Source organism: Saccostrea cucullata, unplaced genomic scaffold, assembly GCF_032062105.1.
Source record: "Saccostrea cucullata isolate Sc308-1 unplaced genomic scaffold, CSIRO_AGI_Scuc_v1 ctg939, whole genome shotgun sequence".
NCBI classification, from domain to species: domain Eukaryota; kingdom Metazoa; phylum Mollusca; class Bivalvia; order Ostreida; family Ostreidae; genus Saccostrea; species Saccostrea cuccullata.
This window is the reverse complement of record NW_026925621.1, coordinates 158,249-181,516: the sequence shown is the minus strand read 5'-3', so window position 1 is coordinate 181,516 and position 23,268 is coordinate 158,249. Positions and strand designations below refer to the sequence as shown.

Here is a 23,268-nt window from a genome sequence, read left to right as displayed (position 1 = left end):
TAAAATATACTTATAAAAAGAAATACGAATTAGCCTGTGTTTGATTTATTCATATGAGCTACTATTTTAAGACCTTTTGACACGGGTGACTGGTATTGAGTTGATCTTGGTTTTTGTACATGTAAGTTCATTCCCGTGCTGGTTGTTTCCCGGGCTAGTCGCTGTTTGACACAGGTGACAGGTATTGAGTTGATCTTGGTTTTTGTACATGTAAGTTCATTCCCGTGCTGGTTGTTTCCCGGGCTAGTCGCTGTTTGACACAGGTGACTGGTACTGAGTTGATCTTGGTTTTTGTACATGTAAGTTCATTCCCGTGCTGGTTGTTTCCCGGGCTAGTCTCTGTTTGACACGGGTGACTGGTATTGGGTTGATCTTGGTTTTTGTACATGTAAGTTCATTCCCGTGCTGGTTGTTTCCCGGGCTAGTCGCTGTTTGACACGGGTGACTGGTATTGAGTTGATCTTGGTTTTTGTACATGTAAGTTCATTCCCGTGCTGGTTGTTTCCCGGGCTAGTCTCTGTTTGACACGGGTGACTGGTATTGAGTTGATCTTGGTTTTTGTACATGTAAGTTCATTCCCGTGCTGGTTGTTTCCCGGGCTAGTCGCTGTTTGACACGGGTGACTGGTATTGAGTTGATCTTGGTTTTTTGTACATGTAAGTTCATTCCCGTGCTGGTTGTTTCCCGGGCTAGTCGCTGTTTGACACGGGTGACTGGTATTGAGTTCTGATTGGTTATCTTGGTTTTTGTACATGTAAGTTCATTCCCGTGCTGGTTGTTTCCCGGGCTAGTCGCTGTTTGACACGGGTGACTGGTATTGAGTTGATCTTGGTTTTTGTACATGTAAGTTCATTCCCGTGCTGGTTGTTTCCCGGGCTAGTCGCTGTTTGGAGATTTGTAATTTTGTGAAGTCTAATCCTTACAATCAACTTATGTAGAGTTTTGGGTCTTTGAATTTAAGGTTTGTCTTATTAGTTTTTTATTCATTACGGAGTATACGTACTTATTTTCCTTTATTTCATTTAATTGCCGTTCGAGTTCGTATGTATGGCAAGATCGTATATTGTGTAAGAGTGTATTCAGTTTAAACTTTTAAATCTAGGCTAAAGTTATGTAACACAGAATAAAGGTTACAAAGCCTAATATATTTATTATACAGGGAAACATGTCAGAAATGAACCAACGCCTTGCATTTACATAAGTTTGACCTATACACCTCATGTGAGGTAAGGGTATATGTGTGTTTATTATTTGCATGATATTGAGTTTCATGTTATTTTCTATGTCTATAAATTATTTCAGCTCTGTTTAATGAAAGTTTAATTCGTTGATTCTGTTTATAATTCATTATTTCTAAATCGGAAGTATGAAATGCATTTTTCATATTTTGTAAGAGTTACTCAGTAATATTTCCATACGGTAATATCAGTATAATTTTCTTATTATTTTTGGATAAACTAATTATAAAGATGATAATGTGAAATCAAATTTAAGTGTAATATATTACGACCAGAGATATGATTTTAAATAAACATGTTAAATATTTGTTTATATAACATGTACTGATTTTAAATATTTTTGTTACAGGGTTATATTTAGTGTGTATTCGCAAAATAAAATAATCCTCCAAAAGAACCCAGGCATATCCTTGTTTGTTATTGGGAAAACAGGGGTTACAGTTACAAAGAAAAGCAAAAGGACTTTTTGATCTTTGAACATCACAAGCTACAATTTTAAGTTTTCTTGCTATTGAATCCATCTCATCGTCACATTTTGTCTTTCTCATCGCTGTTTACATCATACAAATTTAATGCGAGTTTTTGTAAAGTTAAACTTCATAATGATGAATTTGGGGAAAAAAATCCACCCTGTCATGCGTCTTCTTATACACTCTTTAGAGAATTTGATAGAAAATTGTTAAGATTAAGATCTAAGAAAATTGACAAAATGAGGTAAATTTGTCAATTGTGTCCCACCACATGGGTGAACATTGGATGGCAAATTTTCATTTGTCTCCGTTAGATTCACTGTAGAAATAGGTTTTGAAATAAAAAAAAATTATGATGACTTATCTATCCTTTTCTAACATCATTTCTCCAAGACATCTTCTGAGGAAATGATATTTTATAAATAAATTCATGAAAGTTCCTGTCAGCGTTCATGTTTTTATCTGTCAGTGAAGATCAATGTTCCTGAAAAACATTATTATATGCATATAGTTTTGCGTTAAGTCGCAAAAAGGTTCGATTTGATTCGCGAAAGTAACGCGTTTATTCGCGAAGGTTTCGCGTTATAACGCGAAAATTTAATTGTTTTAACCTACGAAAATGAGCCCAATGGACTTTTGTAGGTTTTTGTGATTTAATTTCGTATAAAACGATAGACATACGTTTTCTTTTAATTTTAGTTGATTCGATACGCAAGAGCGTGCTTTACATATGAATAATTTCTAAAATGAGGTAAATTATTGACAATTAACAAGTTGATGAAACAAGAATATCAGTAGTCTCGTTTAAAGTCATCATTTCGTAAGTTCTATGATCGATACAATGACCTCGTCAGCAAATACATTTTATCATTGAGTCAAATGCTGACTTACGTTTTTCATACTAATTGTTATTCCATTATTTATACTCTGAATTGATGACGGATTTTCCCGATATTTCCCGATCATGACAAGGAGCACATGGCGGGTGTGACTGGTCAGCAGGGGATGCTCACTCATCCATGGCACTTCATGGCGTCCTTATTTTTTGGAGGTCCGTGTTTGCTCTGCTCCTATTTTGTACTGTTTTGTGGACTTTGATATTGAATACTGTTAGTTATCTCCATATCCTTCATTCTTAAACACACACAAAAAAAATTAATTTTACGATCATACAAATAGTTTGAAACTCCCTATATATACTAAGACTGCACTGAGGTAATACATGCTGTATGAGAGGAAGCTCAGGATACATATTTGGTGACAGAGTTGGTAAAACCTGGCTGTTTATTCTCTTAAACATTGTGATAAGACCTGAATAAGGCACCCAGTTGCGGGGGATTGGCAGTAAATGTTATATATTATGAACTAATACGTAAGACCTGTATAAGGCAGTGGGTTAATAAAAAGAGAGGTGGCATATCACAGAAGTAGAGGGAGTGCCAGGAAGCAGCAGTACCTGTATTTTACACAGGTGTAAAAAGGTCTTGTTCAAATCGTGTTATATAAAGGCAAACATTTGCAATTGTAAATATTTGAAAATCATGTATGCAGAGCCATTCATTAGATATCGTAATGATAGTGGCTACGGGTATACATTTAGTAATTAACATAGTTGTCCTTCATTTTTGAACGAAATATAGCACAGGTACAAGGTTACCACCAACATGTGTCCTGTAACATAATTCTAGCTTTACACATGCGTCAAAACTTAATTCGAATTAGCTTAATTCGCTTAAGCGTTCACACGTAGGTAATGCCAATTTAATGCACAGTAAATTAATTCAAATGAAACTAATTCGCATCAAATTCTCCGTGTGAACGTGATTCAAATTTGATTCGCAGTAACTTACGCAAGACCATGTTCTACGTAATAACCATTTCTAAAAAACGAGGTACACTATTGACAAACAAGTTTGCTAAAACATGGAATTTGATGATTTACAACGTTCCATCAAGAAAGCATTTTTAGCATAAAATCCTAATTTAGAATAACGTCGACCTAGCAGTTCAGGCCTGGGGGCCATAAGCTCTCACTTTTGATCCCAGTCTCACTTTTTCTAAAGGAATTAATAGTGGAAAAGTGAGACTGAGATCAAGAGTGAGATCGTCAGGCCTGATCTTATCTTCTTTCTCAGATGTATACTTGAAAATAACTACAAACAAATCATCAGTTATAAGCGCAGCGATGGGGCACGTCCGTCACCAGAAATTACAGATATAGGCCCCCTATGGACGTAAGTATGGCATGTCTAACCTTGCAATATTCCATTTGTTTTTATTTGTATTGTATAATTTTTCATTTGTATTGTAAAATTTTTCATGTATTTTGTAAAAAAAATAATTTGTATTGTATAATTTTTATTTGTATTCTATATTTTTCATTTGTATTAAATTGTAAAATTATTTATTTGTATTGTATATTTTCAATTTGTATTGTATAAGTTTTTATTTGCATTATATTAACATTCAGTGTAATTTTTCTTATGAAGCCCATTAGAAATCCACGACGTTCAAATTTCAATAACACACGCAAACCTTGTCACCGCGCGTTAGAATACACAACAGGAACTATAAGCATTTTCAATACTTCAGTACCAAAATGTGAAATGTTTTATTTCAATTTAATGAATAACTATAACTCTGACGTTGATTCGATACGCAATTGTGTGTTCTACATATGAACAATATTTAAAGCGAGGTAAATTATTGACAAACAAGTTTAAGAAGCAAGAATATCAGATGTCTCGTTTTAAGTCATCATTCCGCTGTCTTAGAGAATATTATCAAGTCATCCAAATATAGATGAAGCATATATCCAGGTAGGGATTTTATAGTTAATCAACAGATTGCGAAACAACAACCAGACGGACACAGACTACCAATTATTTTGCTATACATTCCTTTATAATATAAAAAATGATTAAAAATTACACCGGCTCAACTTACCTAAAACTTGGCGCAGAGTAAGATGAATTCAAGTCCAAAAATTTTTCAGACTCTCGGGAAAATTCATCGCATGCAGTTCCTGCTAAGGCATCGCAAATAACCCCTACCCTGCTTTTTTCGCTTTCTCTTCGGGGAAAGGGTAAATATGGGCCTCTTTACACCCTTCATCCTACGCGCTTAAGTGCAAAATTCCGCAAGTTTTGTATTTTTTTTTCAAACCCTCTCCTTTCCATCTATGCCCAAAAATAACATCATTCCACGCCATAAGCACCCCCCAAGAATTTTTAAGAAAAAACCTCTATTTTTAATCTGGAACTCTTTGCGTGGTCAATCTGTAACCAGACTGGGAGAAAAGGGTTAACTATTTACAAACTTTAGCTTCCAGCAGTGTATTTCATTCCAGCAACAGTAAAAAACCTACCAGAATTGAGTGATCAGACAGAGGTTGATGTTCGTCGTCATCAGTACAATGACCCAGTGTTAAGGTTTTGGATACCATACGTGTGCGAGATCGGTACAAACCAGCAAAGCACCATTTACCATACAACAACAAACTTAGACTGAGAGATAGGATCATCATTAGAGACACCACAGAAAATGAAAAAAAAAGAAATCACATATGCTTTTTCCTAGATAATACATGGAACAGTACTGTACCATCTTCATACTGACATGGGACATCCAGGCCATGAGAAAACCATCAGTTTAATCAGTCTGAGAGATAGATTTTATTGGCGAGGAATGACAGCACATACCGAACATTTCATTCCAAACTGGAGGAGATGCTCTTTAAGAAGAACACCAACAACAAGAGCTCCACTTATTAAATCAGAACATCACAACCTTTAGAACTCCTGGTTGTAGACTACCTTAAATTAGAAAAATCAAAAGGAGGATATGAAAACCTCTTAGTCATCACCGATCACTTTACTAGATTTGCGCAGGCTGTAGCTACAAGGAACAAAACTGCCATAACCACAGTCGAGGCATTATACCATCATTTTATTGATCATTACGGAATACCTTTGAGACTTCACAGTAATCAGGGTGCCAATTTCGAATCTAAGATCATAATTGGAGTTAGCGAATCTAAGGGGTGTTAAGAAAATACGTTCCGGGATGAAATATTTTCAAAAATTTCAAAGTAGTGCTTAACTAAAGAGATGAATTTTCAAGTCTGACAAAATCACAAGTGTGCTTAAGATTTATAGCAAATAATTTCTAGTGGGAAATTATAGGATTTTTCTTCCATATGAAAAAAATATATAACATCTTTAAAGCACCCGAATGATGGAAATGCTGGTCATTTTGAGTGAAAATAAAGGATGTTTACTCTTGTATCTTCATAGCTTATCTTGCACCAGACAAGCTGATGAGCGTAGGTATAAGAACGATATATCACTTTTCAAAAGAATAGGTTTTTCATTTTGAATATATATTTCACAGGTTTGATAATTTTCCCATAATATTTGAAAGGATGTTTTGACCTGCGTGCTTAATATATGTCACAAATATGTATCATCCGTAATTTTTCTGAACAGACATCATCTGTTTTAATACCTGTCCTACCCATATTGATTCAACAAAAGACATTAAAATCCTTATCAGTAGCAAGAATGGAGTCTTTAAACATGAAATATCACAAAACGTAAATATCTTCTCATCGTATTTCTTTTTGAAAATAAAAGAAAAATGTTGAACGAACTTTCTTAACACCCTTTAGAACACCTTACCACCCCATGGGCAACGGCTTAATAGAACGCTTCAATAGGACTCTTCTTAAGATGTTAGGAACACTTGAAAATTACCCAAAACAGGATTGGAAGTCTCACATTTCAACTCTAGTTCATGCCTACAGTTCGATGAAACAGGAAACAACAGGCCAATCACCTTTCTTTGTTATGTTTGGACGAGAACCCATACTTCGAATAGACCTAATTTTCAAAACAGATGGACCAAATCAACACAAAAACCTGAATTCCTACATCAAATCTTTGAAATCTAAATTAGAACATTCTTACCATTTGGCACAGAAATCTATCCAAAATGTAGTAGTGTGTATAATATGGGTATATAATAAATGTTTTAAATTTAATGTAAATAAATTAAACTACCATAATATACAAAAGTATAAAAAGCTTGATCCGCTCCTTTATATCCTTAGCCCTTTACCTGTACACCTGTATATAGATAATTAGTTACCTTAGGGCAGTTCAAAGGTTTTGGAGTGTTATTGGTTCTTATTGGTAGTTTGGTTGTTAAGTTGATTTTCATTGGTTTTATTCTTATGGTCATTGGTTTTACCGCCAAAATATTCATTCTTTGTCTTGTTGAGAAATGACCAAGACTGTATTTTATGGATTCCTATGACTTTGACTTTTGAACACCATTTTCTGGTAAACTAACTTTCCTTATTACTAATTGTCAAGTAATATGTCTATTCCATAGATTTGCATTTATTAAGATCCCAATTTCACTTTATATTAATTGAATGAATGACCATGAGAGAAAGATGTTATTTTTATGATTGGAATTATTGATTATAAAGATCAGTAATGTATTATATTATAAGTGTAAATTGTTATATTCAAGTTACACCATATATTTTTATGACCCAGATATTTGGTAACTTTGTTCAAATTGAACAGATGATTTTTATTTTAAAGGAATATAAATTTTAATGTATACTGTATTAAATTACAGAGTCCATATACATGTTGTGTAAAAAGCTGTAAACATCACACATTCATGTGGTAGCCTTTTCCCACAGAATGGTGAGGAATTATTTGTTTTAATTAGTATTATTTTTTTATGCCTTTATATGGGAGAAAATATGTAATGATCCATATATTGACTTTAAGAGTTATCTCCCTTAATTGAGAGTAAATGTACATATATACCTATCATCTATAATATATATCATTATGAATATGTTACTATGAAAACTACATGTATAGATGATTGATGATTGATTTGATGTGCTATTATATTGTTGTTTTATTATATTTCAGGGCTATAACATTTGTATTACATAAAGTGCTTACTGTGTCGAATAAATAAGACCTGAACCCTGACAGAGGCGTGTTTGTGTTCTTGATTACCACCCCCTGTTACAAAAATATCCAGGGAAGACAAGTTGATGATACAGGTACTTCAGTAGCTACTAGTACAGAAAATACTGATGTGAAGGAAACAGAAGGAAACAGAACCGTCTGTAGATGCACAGCAGCAAGCAGAGGCTGATGATGATGATTTGGATGATACCAATTCTGGGGAAAATTCAGCTAATGAGCAGCAGACAGTACCTAGAAGATCCCAGAGGACAAAGAAAACAACATCATGGATTAACAGTGGTAATTTTATAGTAAACCAACAGATTGCGAAATAACAACCACAGTGGGAGAAAAGGGCTCTGGTCGATACAATGACCTTGTCAGCAAAAACAATTTATCATTAAGTCAAATGCTTTTTTATATCGACTCTTAGGCCATTATTTACACACTGAGATGTTTGTTATTTCCCTATCATGAAAGTTATAAACATTGAAACTATTTCTGCATATAGAATGTACCCATCATTTTGGTCACAAAGTTTAACCCATGTATAAAAAGGTTTTAAAAACGACTTATGAAATATAGGATGCAAGATGACAAAGGGTTTCACAACAACCCCTAAAGTTGCATTTAGTAAATACAAAAATAAGGTGATCTGATCATTAGATCTAAATTAAAATCAAATGAATTTTAGAGAAATTGATTGATTTATGCATATGGTGAACTCCTGAAGAGACGGGACTTAATATAAAATGATGTGCTATAAATACTGCAGAAACACTCTTAATTTTGACATATAAGCAATTGACCAAATGCTTCATTAAGAGTGTCAGGTTCTAATAACTTTCAGGAATGTCTGGTTGGCTACATTCTTCGAACCGAGTTATAGTATGAATGAGGTTTCGTTTGACTGTTTTATTTTAGAAGCAAGGTCAGGTGAAGGTCATTATCATTTTCATTGTTATTAAGCATAAAAAATTACTTTTACCAATCATCTGAAGCCTTCTTACATTTTAAAAACTTAAACATTTTTCTGTTTTCATCAAAAGAGTTTACCTTAGAGGGTCTATTAGATGATGATAGTGAACAAACTCGACTTAAAAGCTTCTAATTAATTCTAATGGGAATGGAAAAGTGACACTGTGAGATATGGCCGTTTAAATAACCTTATTGGCACTCATGAAACCTGTGATATTTCAAACTTTGTCTATACAATGGATACTTGTGTGCAGTAGATTTATTCTGCTATATATGGAAACTTCATGCAATCAAAAAAAAAAAATGGATGGCCATTGACGCAAAATAATTTTTAACAACATGAAGCATTCTCTGGTAAATGATCCATATGTAACTGATAAATTGACTGTGTAATCCACAGGTGCTTGTTTCATACATTAATTTTTTAACCCATAGTATAATGAATATACCGGGTACACAAGGTATCTAACTCCAAATTACACTAAGTACCTCATCCTTGAATTTTTATTGTTTGTAATTTTCAAGATACAATAGTTTATGCTGTCTTATTATTCATGGTTTGTTTGTTTTTTGCTCTAACTATAACACCACTATAATTTTTTTTTAAATGTGTTTTATTTACGTCTCTCCTTTGAAGACTATAGTTATTCATTGTTAATTATATACACTATTATACATTTAAATTTTAAAACTATCTGTTATCAAACTTTTGGGTCCAACCTTTCCAAAAATGTTACAGAATACTATTCAGAATATTATTTAGTAAATAGTATTTCTTAAACTACCCATAATATTTTCTGAGACAATCTAAAGCTTTACAAGATACAATCCAAGACTATTCAGGATATCACCAAAGACTACACTGTAATATGTATTATCCAATCATTATCAGAGACCATCAAAAACAAGTTCCATTACAACGTTTTCTCCGTCCTGGCACTTGGTGCAAGTGTTTTATGAGGGGAAGCAAATGTAACAATTGTATGTATTTAGGCTTTACAATGCAGCCCTATGCTCCCCAGGGGAATGAACAGGAATAAGTCAAGTCAGGAATTACAACAATATAGGAGAAATTAATCCCTCTAGTCTCATATCACAATCAAACAAAACAAAACATTCACTTCTCTGTAGTGACAAGCACATACGAAATAAATTAGAAATTAATCATCTTCATGTTATTAATAATTATAGTTTTATTTTTAACAAATCTCAGCTGCCTTTGGAATCTATCTGTCCTATAGGATCAGTTTTACTGTCTTTGATTTCTAAGTTTGCTGCTGAACTCTGAAATCCTTTCTCCTTTGGTAGATGAATCTGTAGGACCTGGAAATGACTCAGTACATTTTGTATTTTCACCGGGTCTACTTTGTAATCCTCAGCTATGTCAGCTGCACTGTACTGACCTTTAGCTTCTGAGTATTTTCGTAACAGCTCCATCATTTGCATGAAGTTGACTTTTCCATGAGCTACTCGGTTTGGAATGTGATATCCATATTTGTCATAAGTACTCTCCACTTGTAAACGATTTTCTGGCAGGGGGCGATTTGATTTTGATTTAACCTGAAAGGAAATCAAAGATTCAAAGTTTTCATTCTCAAAAAAATTTTCAACCATATTTTAAACTATTTATCCTACTTCAGATGTTTACACTCTATTTCTTACACTGTTTCAGTCAGCTTCAGGACAAAATATAACTGCACGTGTAAAAAGGTACGTTGGGATTGATCACCTTTAACAAACCAGTCTAGTTTTCTTCACATCAAGCCACAAAGTTATCCCACTGATCCTAGTACTCCTAGCAATGCTTAGGGACACCATATAATCTCACATTACATATAACACATTTACATAATACAATCAAAATTGATACGAAATACTGATCTTTTATCAATATTTCAATGTTATAGGAAGAGGTCAAAATAATGATGGTAAGTAAACAATTTTTCTTATACTGTAAATCACTTTTTATTCGCGAGAACTTTATTTTCGCGTAATTTCGCGAGACGATGTGCTCGCGAAAATTAAATTCTTGCGAAAAATAGTATTCCTTAAGATTATATAGAGCAATAACCAGAATTCGTGAAAATTTTGTCTCGCTAATCAAGAGTCAATGACTATCTCGCGAAAATAAGGTGTCGCGAAAATTTAGTGATCTACAGTATTTCACATCCGTAGTAAGTATATACATATATTATTTCTGACCCCCAGACCTCTGTTCATACCTCCGGTGCTGATCCGTAAGATTCTAGGTACATTCCCTTCATTCGACTGTTTAACTGTTCATTCTTCATGAGGATTGATGGGTCAGGATTAGCTGTAAGCAATTAAAAACAAACACTGATTGATATCATCGATGGGTGCTTTAGATTTTCACTTTCTTAGAGAAAATTTACTGGCTGCATTACAAGTAAAATCTGCTACTTTTAACATCTGCATGTGCTACAATAATAAAGCAGGTCCAGTACAATCTCCTGATTTAGCTATATAACTTTAAATAGCTATACAGCATTATTAAGCTATTCAGAATAGCTTAATTTAGCTATTTTACCACACCTTTTTTCATTAAGTAATTTTCTCAGCATGTAGTATTGTACAATAAGTCACAACTTTGTGCAGTGATGATATTCAACCTTGAATTCTTCTGAAAATAATGCATGTAAAATCACTCATCAAATTATATCATTTTTGAAGAAGTTTTCCAATTATAAATTATTATCACAAATATGATATTTTTATCCATATGCCCTGAAAAACTGCTTAATCACGCCGGATATAGTTATATTTCACAGGAAACAATTATATTGCCTCCTGAACACAGTTACGTTCCCTCACATGCAATCATTCTGCATATTACATATGTCGGGTTCAAAATTCACAGCGGCAGTTGCTAAGCAAATGTAAACAGTTCCGCGAAAATTAAAAAGTCGGGACAACGTCTGGGATTTGTTTATTTGAATTCCGAGGAATTAGATCATTTAATTGAGGAGAAAAAATTCTGAAATACAACCAAGGTTATCAACACAAGTGTCAGTATACTGAAAACATTCTGCCATGAAACAGGACGGGATATTTCGGAATTATACTCAACGTAGTACTACATGTGTACATAGTGTTCGACAGATAAGTTCGATGATCGATTAGGGTTCAATGTGTATGCTGCCCTCGAAGCCATGTAATATATGTATAGTGTTTCCTTGAGAGACTTTGTACTCAAAGTTCTGTAAGTTTCAGTGCTATATAAAGCAATTTACTGTTACATCAGCAATGAAATTTTACAGGAGACCAATTATGGTCAACAAGAAAATTGATTGGTAATAATTCAGTACAATGAGAAACAATAACACTTATCAATGCCTAAACGCAGAGAGGGTAGTGGACAGTTACTCTGACAATAGAAATTTTTTTTGTGCTTAAAAGCGGTCCTACTTATAGGATAATGTAACAGTTTATTATAGTTTATCAGTAGTTAGTTACTACAGTTGTTATTATAGTTTTTTTTATTATTTTCAGACCTTGATCATTGCATTGTATGACACAGTTGATAAAGGAGGTAAAGACAAAGTCATTCAGTTGCTCGAGTGTTGTGATGAACCCCTAACCGCTGCTGGAACAGAGAGGATTGGGCCTGTCACACAGATTATGTGACTGCAATGAAACAGTAAAGTGTTGTAAATTAACTGAAAAAACAGTAGATAATGTATTAGCTGCCATTCGTAAACTTGCTGTTCATGAAGAAAACATAATGGTAGCCCGTGTGACATTACACATTACCGTGATGAGTCAGTCAGAAACTTTGGTGCACGTCTCAGAGGACAAGCTGGCATTTGCAAATTTGTGGTTGACTGCCAAAACTGTAACACCAAAGTCAACTACACAGATGCCATTATGCGCGATGTCCTCACACGAGGCGTTGTCGACCCTGACATTCAGTTAGACTTACTCGGCGACAAGAACCACAGTATGACTTTGGAGGAAGTATTTCAATTCGTTGAAGCGAAAGAAGCAGGGAAAAGATCAGCCTCAAGGCTTCTAGATTCTCATTTGGTTGAGGCAGCCAGCTCCTACAAAAGGTCCAAGAAAGTGCCGAGCAAAGAAAATCAAGACCTGTGTTCTTATTGTGGGAAACGTGGCCATGGCAAGAAAAGTGTGGCACAACTGTGTAAGACTCAGTGTCCTGCACATGGCCACAGGTGTGAACTTTGTCATCGAGATCACCATTTTGAGAGTGTCTGTCACAGCAAGGACAATCCAAAATGCCAAACACAGTCTAGGCAACACAACTATGACAAAAAAAAGTGCTGTATTTAACACTTTGTGTACACTGTACTCCCCTCAACCACAGCATGACAACCTACACACCATTCAACCCATCAATATGAAAGGACAACAGCAAACTATTCCTCTAGATCATCACATCTACGTCAGCATGACAGACACATGGTTTCGCAGAAACTCAAAGCCTTAGCCATTTGTGAACATTACTGTGCGAGCTCTTCCAGAAGATTACTCAGCCTTTGGAGTTGACCTGTCAACACCGTTAGTGCCCACCATTATTCCCGCTATGGCTGACACCGGTTGTCAGAGCTGCCTTGCCGGTCTTAGAGTGATTCATCGCATAGGACTATCTGAATCTGACCTTATCCCTGTGACAATGCGCATGCACACAGCTAACAACGATGGCATCAAGATACTTGGAGCCTCATTACTACGGTTCTTAAGCAAAGACAGTAGTGGTAGAGTGGTAGAAACGAGGCAGATGACATATGTTACAGACTCCTCGGACAAACTGTTCCTGAGCAGAGAGGCATGCGTACAGCTAGGTATTATCAGCGATAGGTTTCCAGTGGTACGGCCTTCATAATCCGGTACCGCAGCTGTCCATGAAGAGAACACTGCACCATGTGGATGTCCTAAATCCCAATCTCCACCTCTGCCACCAAGTGTTTTGCTATTTTCACCTACAGAAGAAAACTGCCCAAAACTACAGGAGTATCTCCTTGATTTATATAGATCCAGCATGTTCAACACATTTGAACATCAGCTTCTGCCTCTAATGGATGGTCCACCTATGAAGCTTATGGTGGATCCAAATGCTGAACCAGTGGTCTACCACACACCAGTACCTGTTCCAATACACTGGTGAGCAGCAGTAAAAGAAGGCCTTGTTCAAGATGTACGGTTGGGCGTGCTAGAACCAGTCCCCATTGGAGAACCCGTCAAATGGTGCCATCGGATGGTCATATGCGCTAAGAAAAATGGAAAGCCCAGACGAACGGTTGACTTCCAGGCTCTCAATGCACATGCCACATGTGAGACACATCACACACTGTCCCCATTCCTCCAAGCGCGATCACTTTCTAATGGGAAGAAAAAGACAGTGTTTGATGCATGGAACGGCTATCATAGTGTCCCACTCTATAAAGAAGACTGGCATCTGACAACATTCATCATGCCATGGGGAAGATACCGATACAAGACCGCTCCTGTTCCCACAGAATGGTGAGATTGATATGTTTTAATCTTCGATACTTTTTATGATTATTTTGGGAGAAATATGTAAAGATTTATATATTCGAGAATTATCTCCCTTTGATAATAATGAGTAAGATTTTGACGATGATGATCTAAGTATTATCTTCATGTTACATGTAAAGTAATGAACATTATGTATGTGCTATTTACATTCTATTTACTGTTGTTTTATGATATTTACAGGGCTATCTATGTATATCTATGATCACTCCACTGTGAATAAATATATTCAAAGAACCTGACAGGAGTTTATGTGTGTCATTGCCATACCCCTGTTACACCAGCATGATTTACAGTTTTGCATACTGACACTGTTATATTTCTCCAAGCTTACCGTATACGTCCTCGTGATCTTTCGCGCTTGTTTTGTGTTTCGGGGCCGCTCTTGGTTTATCCTTTTCCTTCTCAATCTGTTTCAGTGCACGTCTTTCAATGTCATAGTAGGCTCTCGGTCTTATGAACTTTCTGACAGACCCACCCATGCTTTTTTATGTAACTTTGATGTTTTACACAACGCTGACATTGAAAATTCACGCTTTATTTTCTATTTCCGGTTTTAACAGTTGTGGAGAAGTCGTTCTTCGAAGCATTCGCGATTGACGAATTATTCTTTCATTATGATTATATTAAAATCTTGAACAATAATTCTCGGCAAGTCTTTCGGGTTCTTAATTTTAGGACAATGAAACCAAAAGGACAAATCACATTCTAAATAAAATTTCTTCTTTAAAAAGGTTTTAAAAAACAAGATGTGTTTGTGAAACTCTGATTCCCCCGTATGGCAACATATCAAAGATGAAACTTTTCTTAAATGAAAATTTTTATTAATTGGTACCAAAAGTACCACGGTAGGCTAGAATATTCTCACTGAAAAACAATTGTGAAATTTGAAAGTAAGCCAGGCCGGAATTAAAAATATCTTTGTTTCCCCTAACCCGACCCTAAATTCTCAAGTTGGGTCGGTAGGTAGGTAAACATTTTTTTTTCTGAAAGCAGCTTAGAAATTCCATTTTAAAATTTAATGGAAAATGACCTTTATAAATAAGAAAATTAAAAAAAGAAAGCGATTTGTGAACAAAATGCTAAGTATCATACATGTACATATGCCGTTTAAAAGCAACCCAGATAGCATGACTCCGTTGGGCCAACGTTGGTTTTTGGTTGTATGGTTGGTGGAGTGTTGGCGTTGGGGAACAGATGTAGGCCCAACGTTGGTCCAACGTTCATTTACGTTGGCATGAAAGCTAAACCAACGGTGTTGGACATGTGATATTGGCCCAACGTTGGTCCAACGTTCATTTACGTTGGCATGAAAGCAAAACCAACGGTGTTGGGCATGTGATATTGGCCCAACGTTGGTCCAACGTTCATTTACGTTGGCATGAAAGCTAAACCAACGGTGTTGGGCATGTGATGTTGGCCCAATATTGGCCCATTGTGGTTACATGTTGACAAGAAACACAGCGATTTGGTGTTGGACATTAAGATGTTGGCCCAACATAGGTCCAACCGAGTAAATGTTGACATGGATTAAGACCATTGTGTGTTAAATATGAAATGTTGGCCCAACGTAGGTCTAAGTGAGTACACGTTAGTGGCAAAACATTGCCACTTATTGTTGGTTATTCAATGTTGGCCCAACGTTGGCCCAGCTCAATATATGTTGACAATATAATGATGCATTGCTCTGTGTTGGGCGTGCTTGACTGAACTGGAGTTGGTCCAATAGTAGGAATACTGGGATTACTAGTACATGTACAGGTAGCCTGTAATGTTTGAGATGAAATGCTGGTCCAACGTTGGCCCAATGTTGCGAAAAGTATTCATCAATTTAGATTTATCTATTGTAAATCGATGGTAATGTAATAAGCAACTCATTATAAACATGTGATCTATATTATATATTGAATGGAAATTATGAGACAATCCTTATAAGTCTGTGAAATACATATAGCAATTTTATATCTTGGTAGATTCTATATTTAGCATCATTGAATCAAATTTAAAGTGCTGTGTTTTGCAAGTTTTGGGCTCCAAAAAAAATAGGTCACTGGTGAAATTCACTGGCTCGGCATGTGACTCATAGGTCTCCAAGGAAACCGTCATCTTTAAATCAGTTTTTTTTTTAACCGCGCACTTTAACAGTGTCTGTTTAAGTGAAAGCAAGAATAGAATTTTAATCCTTTCAATGTAAGTATAGCTTTTGTTTTTGTTATTGAAATAATTAATAATGTGAAATACACAACATTGTAATGGCCTGCATGTAGGCTTTCAAATTATTGGTACCAGGTAGCTGATTAAACAATTGTAATTGATGACGACCTTAACTTTTATAGGAATTGGCCGGCTTGAACAGAGCAGATATGTCCGGATCTGTAAGTGAACGCAAGAATATTAACCAGTGAAATGTAAGTAACTATTTTGTATTTGTTATTAATAATTACTAATGTGAAATTCAATTTTAAGGATTGCTTTAAAAATATGTGTGATGCTGATGAACATTTGAAAATACTATTTTAATTGATGATAATCTTAACGTTTGCCGGAATTGCCGGGATGGAAAAACCCTCTTCACTCTGAGACTATTGATGTGGCATTTCTGTATATGGAAGGGACTGATTTATATGTGTGGGAAACATGGATTCTAAGAACAGATAAACAACAGAAAAGTGATAAGTGACGCAAATATGACCTTTCAAAACTCTACAGTTAGAACTTGAAGACTCTTATATCAGTGATATTTAGTAGTGGACATAGTGATGTGGAGTGTACTTGAGAAACATTGAACTTTCTACCTCTTCCTTCTTTTAGTTACATTCCATGGAATACTTTAATGAAAGTGAAAGTGGCAAAGAATATATTGTGATACATTTTAGGAGGAAAAACGTATTTGACCAAACATGGTGAAATTAATTGTGTCGTATAATCTGGGAAATAAAAATTACAGAATTTAATTAATTTTGTAAGACATTTGTATTGAGGAATAATTGTGTCATTGATGTTTCAAGAAACAGCTTTGTATCAACGTTGAACCAACGTAATAACTATATTTTGAACTGAGGTACAATGTAGGGCCAACGTTACAAAATATTTGGTTAGCATCGGTACGTTGGAATAGCGTTGTACCAACGATGGCATTTCAACAAAAGCGTTGTACCAACGTTGGACCAACGTCAGACCAACGTCATGATTATATTTTGAACTGAGGTCCAACGTTGGGCCAACGTTAAAAAAATATTGCGTTGGCGTTGGTATGTTGGAATAACGTTGTACCAACGTTGACAAATGAACAAACAGTATTGTACCAACATTGGCCCAACATATTGGGCCAACGGCGCGCCAATGAGCAGTAAGACATTGGGCCAACGTAAAACTGCCAACATTGGCCCAACATAACCGACATTGTTGGGCCAACGTTGGGCCAATGTCCTCATGCTATCTGGGAAAATTCATGATTAATTCACAACTGTTATTCAGTTGATCTTTTTAAATATCTCACGCTAGAGTACATGTATATAAATCGAATAATAAATGACAAGATTCTCAAATACGCAAAGACCGGACATCCGAGTATATTTTTTCAAACCTTCCATCAGCCTCCAGTGCTTATAGACAATCAATGTACTTCTTTGAGGGCCATGAGATTTGCAGTGGTTCTAGAGCATTTAGCTTTGGAGTGGCTAATGTCAAGTTCAAATCCCAATGAGGAACGTTGAATACGGTCCTTCAAAGGGGGCCATAAAACTTATGTCCAGTGTCGCAGAAGACGCTGACTCAAAAGAGATCCCTCACTGCTTAGTTAATGGCAAAAAAGTGCCGTGTACGTATAAATTTGGAGCAATGGAGGAATGTTCAAATGTCGTCCCAACGAATCTCGAAGGGATTAAAAGCAAAGAAACAACCAATCTTCAAGGGCCTAATTAAAGAAAAATACACTGGACGTCTCAGGAAGCTGGATCATGATTTCAAAACTATTTGGAAAGAGTATGTAAACAATATTTAATTGAACCAAACCGAATTTACAAATGATATAAATGCTACAATGTATATACAATGTCATAGTCACGAAGGTTAACCAATATATAAAGGCATGAAGAAAAAAAATCAAATCTGGTCGCCAATTTGTTTCCAACAAATGCTTGAAAATCACAGCAGTACAATTGCAATGTCGGCCGTTCTGATAAAAACTGATTTTGATGAGATTGTATTTTATAAAAATTGGTTAACAATAAAAAAAAATAGTTGAATCATCTTATTTAAAAAATCTTTTCAGTCGGCGCGATTTAATTGGGTCGGTCGTGTTAGGGGAAACAAAGGTATTTTTTATTTTAGCCCCAATGTTAATTTTTTTTTTTCAATTAGTACAAAAATCTCCAAGGTCAAGGTCAAAGTAATTTGGTATCAAATGAAAGGTCTTGCCACATAGAATACCTATGTAGAGCATGAAAGCCCTAGCCTTAAAAGTTAAGAAGTTATAGCCAAGGTTAATTTTTTTTTTTAAAAAATAGGTCAAACTCCAAGGTCAAAGTTCATGTTATGAAATGAAAGGTCTTGTCACAAGGATGAAATATGAAAAGTATGAAAGCATTAGCCATAACCTTTTAAAAGTTATGGTCAAGGTCTAATTATTTAAAGTAGGTCAATCTCAAAGGTCAATGCCAAAGGGTCAAAGTTCTTGGTATCCAATGAAAAGTCTTCTCACATGGATTACATATATAAAGTATGAAAGCCCTATTCCTTACCGTTCAAAATTTATGGCCAAGGTTAAAGTTTTTTCACAAGTAGGGAAATCTACAAGGTCAAGGTCAAACGGTCAAGGTTGTTGGTATTCAATGAAAGGTCTTTCAACGAGGATTACATATGTGAAGTATAAATGTCCTGGTATCTACTGTTTAAAAGATATGGCCAAAGTAAAAGTTCAAAATTTTCATGTAAAAGTGGGTCAAACTCCAAGGTCAAGGTCAAAAGGTCAAATTTGATGGTACTCAAAGAAAGGTCTTGACACAAGGAATACACATGTGAAATATAAAAGTCATAGCTCCACTAAATCAAAGTTATGGGCAAGGTTAAAGTTTTTGCGGACAAACAGACAAACAGAGAGACAGACAAACGAAGAGACAGACAGATAGGCGGACACGACAAAAACTATATCCTCCCTAAACCTCGTTTACGGGGGCATAAAAATGGGACAGATTTTGGAAATAAATATTCTCTCCTTGTAAATTTTGAAAACAAAAAAATTAATATTTCCTTCACTGATATTCATTTTTATGCCCCGTAAACGAAGTTTTGGGGGTATATAGTTTTTTGTTGTGTCCGTCCGCCTGTCTGTCTGTCTAGCTGTCTGTCTGTCTGTCTGTTTGTCCGCAAAAACTTTAACCTTGCCCATAACTTTTGATTTAGTGGAGCCATGGCTATCATATTTCACATGTGTATATCTTGTGACAAGACCTTTCTTTGGGTACCACAAAATTTGACCTTTTGACCTTGACCTTGGAGTTTGACCCACTTTAACACAAACATTTTGAACTTTTACTTTGGCCATATCTTTTGAACAATAGATACCAGGACATTTATATTTGACATATGTATTCTTTGTGGAAAGACCTTTCATAGGATACCAACAACCTCAACCTTTTGACCTTGACCTTAGAGATTTCCGTACCTATGAAAAACTTTAACCTTGACTATAATTTTTGAACAATAAGTACTAAGGCTTTCATACTTCACATATATAATCCTGATGAAAAGACCTTACATTGGATACCAAGAATCTTGACCCTTTGACCTTGGCGTTGGAGTTTGACCTACTTTTTACAAACTTTAACCTTGGCCATAACTTTTGAACGGTAAGGGCCAGCGCTTTCATACTTCCCATACATAATCTTTGAGACAAGGCCTTTCTTTAGAACCCAACAACATTGACCCTTTGACCTTGACCCGGAGTTTGTCCTATATTATAAAATGTTAACCTTGGTCATAACCCTGGAACAGGTGTACCTAGCGTTTTATATTTCGCACTTCTTGTGAAAAGGCCTTACTTTGGTACCAACATATTTGATCTGCATTTGAGAAAGCTTAACCTTCGCTATGTTGCCATACGGGGAAATCAGTGTTTCATAAACACATCTTGTTTGGGTTGTTGTTGTTGTTGTTGTTGGTTTTTAAATTTTACACACGCAAAATCTGCTGCATTTAAATCCTGGGTATAATACAGTAACTCAGTGTAATGTGACTTACAGAGCTATTCTCAGTACTGGAATGAGGTACTCTGAAATGAGAGCTTCCCCAATGCACAGGAGTATGCATAGAACACCCCCGCCCCTCCCCCCGTCTCCTTTCCATTTGTTTTTCTTTTTAATCTGGCGTCGACTATAACCTTTTATCTCTATAAACTATTTTGAAATATATCGTAAAAACAGATTATGTATCAGTTGAAAATGATATACCTTATAGAGACAAAAGGGTTACATTATCCATAACATATGGTGCCTATTAGAATACAAAAAAAGAAAAATTTGACTCGATCCCAAATTTTTAAAAATATGGAGAGAGTTCATAAAGTCCTAGTGCCTGTGACCCAGTGTTGTTAAGATATTCTGTTTCAAAGTAAAAATCATTGATCAGCTGTATCTATTTATATAATTTTGTCAAGTTCTGTTTTCGTTAATCAACTTTTAATTGATCTCAAGTATGCATAAAATAGGGAGAGAGCTAAAATAGGCTTTGGCTGCTGCCCAATCCCTTTCACTTTTATTTGTGAATAAAATTTTGTATAAGTAAAAAAATAATAATAATTGTGATTATCGTTTGATTTTGCTAGTTTTCTTTAACCTGCAAACTTGGGCATTATGACATACAGGTATTCGGTGCACACCTATTTCTGTATTTGTTTCCAAGTTTGATGATTAATTATGCTCTCCTAAAATTGTTTTTAAAATTTAGTTTTGTATTTGAATCTATCTTATATAAGGCAGTAGGATTCGTAACAAATTATTTGGGAGGGGGTGTATTCCGAGGTGTTTCCTTGTCCAGTCTTGGCGCCCTATAGTCACACTGAGATCGCCCCGAAACTGAACGGGTTTGAAAAGTTATTGGTGACAATGAATGTTTATAATACGAGTGTGAATATCAGAGTTATCTCTCTTAGGTCGTGAAATCTACCTTTCTAATCAGAAGGGGGGGGGGGGGGGGGTATCCTCCCGCTACTTCCGATGACTAATGCTGTCCACAGCCCATGAAACATCTTTAACTTTTATTTTGGTCATATTTAGTTTCTTTTTTTTTTCTTCTTAAAATTTGTCAGGACCCCCCCCCCCCCCAAAAAAAAATGTTCAGTTATAATAACGTTTAATTCTATTCGTTTATTTACTTATTCATTTCATTTTTATCTATTTTTTAATTGTTTGGCTTATCAAGGACTGAAGCTGAAAATAATGGGTTGTGCCCCACATCTCCCAACCGGGCCTAAACTGAAATTGCTTCCTGGGGACCTATATTGTAGAGGTCTTGTTTTCTTTTCTATAGTCGTCTCATCCCACCCTCTAAATTCGATGTCATGTGCTGAAATTGTAAATCAACTTGTGAATCAAATGCAATACACACGGTTTGTATATTCATACTTTAATTAAAACAATTTTTAATTCAGAAGTTGCACTTCATATATACGGTCAAATGTTTTCCATATTATTCATTTCTTTCCGCATGTAAATCTTGCCCTAATGTACTCGTTTTTTGTTTAACGAATTTAATATGACATCCTGGGCACATGACATTATATAAGTCATAACCACAAAAGTAAGAAAAAAAATGAAATGTTTTCTTTTTGTATTAATTATTTCAAAATATTGCGATTTATCCTTCAGATTTTAGAATTACAGTTTCTGTATTCTCTGTGACTCGCAAATGATGGTTTTATATTTTGCTTTGACATCAACAAGATAGGTAGTCCTTATTTAAAACGACAAAAACGATGACGTTTTAGAACGTCACGGAGCAGCAGATAACGATGCCATTTTTATTTTACTCAGGAAAAATCTTGGATAAACTCTAAAAATGTTGGAGGAATCAAGAAAATTGTCACAAGCAAACTGTGCATGTGTGTAATTAATGTCTTTTATCATGAGAAGTAAGAATTTAATAAAAGTTGACATCCTGGCGCACATCCTGAAAGCATTATATAAAACCTAACAAAGGAAATTATACAACGAGAGCAGTTCTTAAAAAATAAATGTCATTATAATTTGTCTATAATCCATTTGATTTTAAAATGTAAATTGATTTCTGAATTTATTTTTACATATTATAATGTGCTTATTTTAAATTTCTAGTGAGTAATATAAAGAGGATTGACATCGTCCACGAACTTTTCGAACAACCCTCGTATAATTTGAGTGTTGAATTTCAGTTTAATATAAAACGAAATGAAATGGATAACTCTTTGTCTCTTAATATTTGTCCTATTCCTTTATCATTTTGTAAAATGTGCCATCCATGCATACAATCTGTGTTGAATACAGGCGGCCGAAATAGTTCATAATAGTTAGGTGATTTTTAGGTGTCAGCAAAAATAGTTAGTCTATAGTTAGATCTATTTACTTTTTACCATATATTTACCATATATTTAATTTCAATAGTGCCCACCAAAACATCTAACCCAGAGGCCATGAATTTCACAATTCTGGATGAGGATTCAATGCTCATTTCAATCATACCAATAGTTTAGCTACTTGATGTTCAGAAGTAAAGAAGATTGCTATAATTTTGATGATGGTTTAAGCCCAATAACTCTGCCCTCACGCCCTGGGAGGAGGAGGAAGGGGAGGGGGGGGGGGGGTAGGGAAGGGACCATGAAATTCACGATCTTTGATCGCCTTCATTTATAGATACAACTGTACCATATGCTAAAATCGGTGGAATGGTTTGTTTCAGAGAGGGAACTGAAAATGTTCAAATGCTTACTTACATGTACAATGCACAACAACAGACTAAAACAGAAAGCAATAGGTCATCACCTGAGTGACTCATTGGACATAAAAAATATATATAAGA

General features: G+C 35.2%; 1 protein-coding gene across 1 annotated transcript; it reads right to left on the bottom strand.

Moving 5' to 3' along the window:
- Positions 1-9,323: 9,323 nt before the first annotated feature.
- On the bottom strand, positions 9,324-14,772 carry LOC134269359 (uncharacterized). The gene is made up of 3 exons (XM_062751556.1): positions 14,552-14,772; positions 10,908-10,999; positions 9,324-10,245 (listed from the first exon to the last, which is right to left on the bottom strand). The coding sequence occupies exons 1-3, from the start codon at positions 14,697-14,699 to the stop codon at positions 9,895-9,897; spliced, it is 591 nt and encodes a 196-aa protein (XP_062607540.1). The 5' UTR covers positions 14,700-14,772; the 3' UTR covers positions 9,324-9,894.
- Positions 14,773-23,268: the final 8,496 nt, after the last annotated feature.

Bases quoted from the DNA above. Each gene is read 5' to 3' on its own strand.
- LOC134269359 (XM_062751556.1), bottom strand. From the start codon at position 14,699: ATGGGTGGGTCTGTCAGAAAGTTCATAAGACCGAGAGCCTACTATGAC. The intron at 11,000-14,551 runs GTAAGCTTGGAG...AATTGCTTACAG, and splicing joins AGATCACGAGGACGTATACG to CTAATCCTGACCCATCAATC. The intron at 10,246-10,907 runs GTATGAACAGAG...ATTTCCTTTCAG, and splicing joins CTTACGGATCAGCACCGGAG to GTTAAATCAAAATCAAATCG.